Source organism: Cariama cristata, unplaced genomic scaffold (assembly GCF_000690535.1).
Source record: "Cariama cristata isolate BGI_N322 unplaced genomic scaffold, ASM69053v1 scaffold37712, whole genome shotgun sequence".
NCBI lineage: Eukaryota > Metazoa > Chordata > Aves > Cariamiformes > Cariamidae > Cariama > Cariama cristata.
In genome coordinates this window covers 18553-22459 of record NW_009606226.1, presented here as the reverse complement: position 1 = coordinate 22459, position 3907 = coordinate 18553, and the positions used below count along the sequence as shown (strand labels likewise).

Here is a 3907-nt window from a genome sequence, read left to right as displayed (position 1 = left end):
ATGCATAGCAACCTAATCTTCTCTACAGCTAATGCAAAAAACATCCTTGAAAATTCTCCTCTACCACAAGGCATCACAAAAAATCCTCATAGTCACATTTTCAATGACATTTAGGGAACAAAAGGAGAAATATAATTCATTTCAGAAGCATTCCACAAAGCGGAATTTTTTAAGGTTGCTTCTTGACCACTTGAATGTTGAACTTTGGTCTGACTCATTTTGGAGCCTGACACTCCCTTTTTTGCAGTGAGATGTCAACTTACCTCCTGACGTAAAGCTCATGTATTTCTGGTTGTTAACTGTTTCTTTGGAATCATAAAATTTGAGAACATCTAGAACGGCTTGTGGGTTCTTCTTCTGCTCCAGTTTTGTTATGTTGGAGGTCTGTAGTAGCCTGGCCCATTGCTCTGGAATGCCCTGTGGATGTCAAGTGGAAAGAATGTGGATTTAGAATATTTAACAGCTGCAGCCTCACAGATCTTTACCAAGATCCCATGCTACCTGTAAGATTACTTTCAGAAATTTTGATTGACACCTTACAATTAAAATTAGTAGCTTATACATTAGATGCAATCATTCTCTTCTCTATCAAAATATAGAGCTAAAACCAGGATCCAACTTTAAAAAGAAAAGAAAGTTATGACTGTGATAGGAAAAAAAGTGCATGAAACTCATCTTTAAATCAACTCTGCTCTTCCATGGAATAATGATTTAAGGCTTAGCTTGTTTTCCTGGTGATTCAGTGCAGACGTAACAAGACTATTCTATATTTGTGGACAACACAGTGTATTTTAGGAGCTTTACACTGGATTTTTAATGCTTAGTAACACAAACACATTTTGCTGAAATGATCACTGCTGTCTGATTAAAAGGTAAACCCCACCCTGAGACAATTAATTTTCAGCATACCAGGGAACGCTGTGGGGTTAGGAATCTGCATTTAAATTCTCAAAATCATAAGACTGAGTTGTACCACTGCAGCTAAGGATATCTCTTTTTCGAGCTCCTGTAGCTCTGTAGGTTCTCTACTGTAAATATACAGAGTGCCAAAGCCTTGTATGAATTCTCGGACGTCTTATGAGCGAGGGTGGCATTTGAAAATCGATCCAATCGCTGAAAGCCGCAGCTCTGCATTGAAATTATATTGATGAAAATTTGCTTTAAATATCCAGTATAATTTCCTAAATTTGAAAGCCTGTAATTTTCCCCATTTACTGCACAGCCAACATCTACCAGCGAATTGTAGGGCTTACTGAATGAAAAACTACACCTGAAGTACATTTAAACTTAGCCTTGCTGCCACCCCAATCTAGATAAACATTTTAATATAGCTTCTTCCTAAGAGGTTCTCCACAAAACAATGTGTGACATGGGCCTCCAAAGTTTAGGATTAATGAAAAAAAAGTGGGATAAGCCAAGCAACAAATCTACTGCACACACATCAACCTGCTGCTGCAGTGCTATGACATCTCAAAGAAGCATTTTGATGCAAGATTCTTTTGGGCCTGTGACGCACCTCTGGGAGCTTCCCTGTGCACATCTGTGAGCCATAGAGATCTGGCTGTAATGGACGTAAATAAAGAAAGAAAAGAAAGTTAAAACAGAATGTGGGACAACTTAGAAGGTGGTAGGAGGAAACCAATGGGCCAAAATGGGGAAGTCCCATCTAAAATGGGAGTTACGAGGTAGATAACAAATAGATCAGGTGGTGGACAGGCTACAGGAAGGCAGGCTTAGGAAAACAGAAAAATCACAACTGTTCCAAAGTTTGGAAGCATCATTCCCCCTCCTCTCTTTTTTAAACCAGTTTTTCTCTCCCTCATAAAATACATTACTGAGGATAAATGGCAAGTGAGTGGAAAAATTACCTGTGATTTCTTTTTCTAGTTAAAAAATAAAAATAATAGAGAAAGATCTGTGCTTTTGCTGTTTGTCTAATTTTGAGAGCCAGGTTAGCATTTTTGAATGGCTCTACACAAGTTTTTTCCAATGGTTCTCTAGCCCCAAGATCACAATTGGCGACTGCATGAGTCAAAGTGCAGTGGAGAAAGCAGCTGGTCAAACTCCGATTTCACACTGGGAGACTGTGTATTGTCCTAACGCAAATAATCTATATGCATGTCAGACTGAAAATCAGGAAAATTCTAAAGAAATACTTAATTAGATTAATAACGTGCAACTTCTTTGGATCTATAGCCACAACTTTGTCCCACTTGCTAATGTCATAATCTTGAAACTTTAAAAGTTTGGTGGGTGACCACATTTTATTCTAGATTGGGGATCAGGAAACCGTTTCAAAAATGCATGCCTTACAAAACGCACTCCCCAAAGCCCTGCAAACCACACTTCTTCCTCCATTCAGAAAATGCAACTGTTTCTTCAAAATAAATCAACATAAAGTTCTAGCAGCATGCTCCCGCCCAACAGTTTCCAACCGATTTTATTTAGAGCTTTAAAAGCCCTACTCATTAGCAAATGTGGTTGCTCCAAGCACAGTGAAATGGAGGTATAACATACGTTCATGAGCAACAACACAGCTCGGTGCTCAAGCCTGAAAGCCGAAACTCAGGAGCCCATGCAACTTTGATCTGAGATGCAACTAACAGCAATCAGGTAATGCAGCTGGGAGGTGACTGTTAGGTGTCAGAAAATGGCCCAATGCATTGCCCATAACCAGTAGAGCAGACACTATTGGCATGACAACTGTAATAATTCGAAACAAAAAACCCCATATATTTGCACATTTACTGGACATTCCCATGGCACTTCCAAACTTTTGAAAGAGACAGACAGTGTGATCACTAGACAGTGGGAATATTTGTACATGACACGGCTAGTGGCAGTCCCGTCAGCAGGACATACTTACCACAGGACTGCACAGCTGATACACAGGTTGTATCCAGGCTGGGACAAATCAAACATGCCTAATGTAATGTGTACCATAATGCCTGCATCTGGGATTAGCTGGGAGCTGATAGCTAGTTCGCCATGCTGCAAAAATCTTCTTGCTTTGGCTGACATTTTATTCCACTAAGGACTGCGGCGTTACGTCCTGTGCTGGCAAGCTGCACCGGGGAAGTCACCTGTCCCTTTGGTTTGTTTTGTATTGGTTAAAGCCTTCTCAAACCGCAGCACTGCACTCCCACACATCAGGAACAAGTATTATTGTAGAAATATTGTGTAATTGTAAAACAGCAGCCATCTAATGTCCACTGTTTTGAAAGGGAAAAAGATATTAAAAAGGAATTGTGCTACAGCAATGAAGCTGGGCGTATTTAGCCATGTACAATCCCTCTGTTCTCTGAAAGGCCAGGACCTGTGCTAGTGGATTTGACATCAAAAAAAAAAATAAAAAAATCCACACTTAAAAAAAAAAATCAAAAATCCCTGATGCTAGAAACTGTTTTGACACACTGGATGATAACAATAACATTCAAACTGATCCAAACCATGATCTCTGAAGTACTGATAGAGAGTGTTTGTGCTTTGAAGTGTGTTAACCTCATCGTCCCTCCTTTTTGTTCCAGCTGGCAGGGACATGAAGCTAACTGGGATCCTCACCACCTATCAGTCTACGAGAGAACACGGTTGTGACCCACTGCGTTTGCATAGAGCCAGAAGGAAAAAGTCTGAAGCACAGGGTGGAAGTAAAGGCAGAAGGCTGAAAGGAAGAACAAATATAGACTAACAACAGCTGAACATTCAGTGGGGAGAGCAGTGAAACGAGGAAGGAAGGAAGGAAAGGAAAGATAGACAGGAAGAAGGGATGCAAACACAAAAGGGAGAAAACAAAAGCGGAAAGTGACAGAATATATAATATGATACCAAGATAAAGAGAATGGCACTGAAGACTAACCTGAATATTAAAGTGGCTACAGAGAGAGACAGAGAGGAGAAGAAAAAAAAA

The 3907-nt window shown here is 40.1% G+C and overlaps 1 protein-coding gene across 1 annotated transcript in view; it reads right to left on the bottom strand.

Moving 5' to 3' along the window:
- Positions 1-263: 263 nt before the first annotated feature.
- The window catches only part of LOC104158581 (serine/threonine-protein kinase PAK 3-like), a gene marked incomplete at its 3' end in the record, with an annotated part of 11724 nt that continues 8080 nt past the window's right edge, over positions 264-3907 (bottom strand). Inside the window, exon 3 of the mRNA XM_009696268.1 lies at positions 264-417. Within this exon, the coding sequence (XP_009694570.1) occupies positions 264-417 (154 nt within the window). The remainder of the gene's footprint in view (positions 418-3907) is intronic.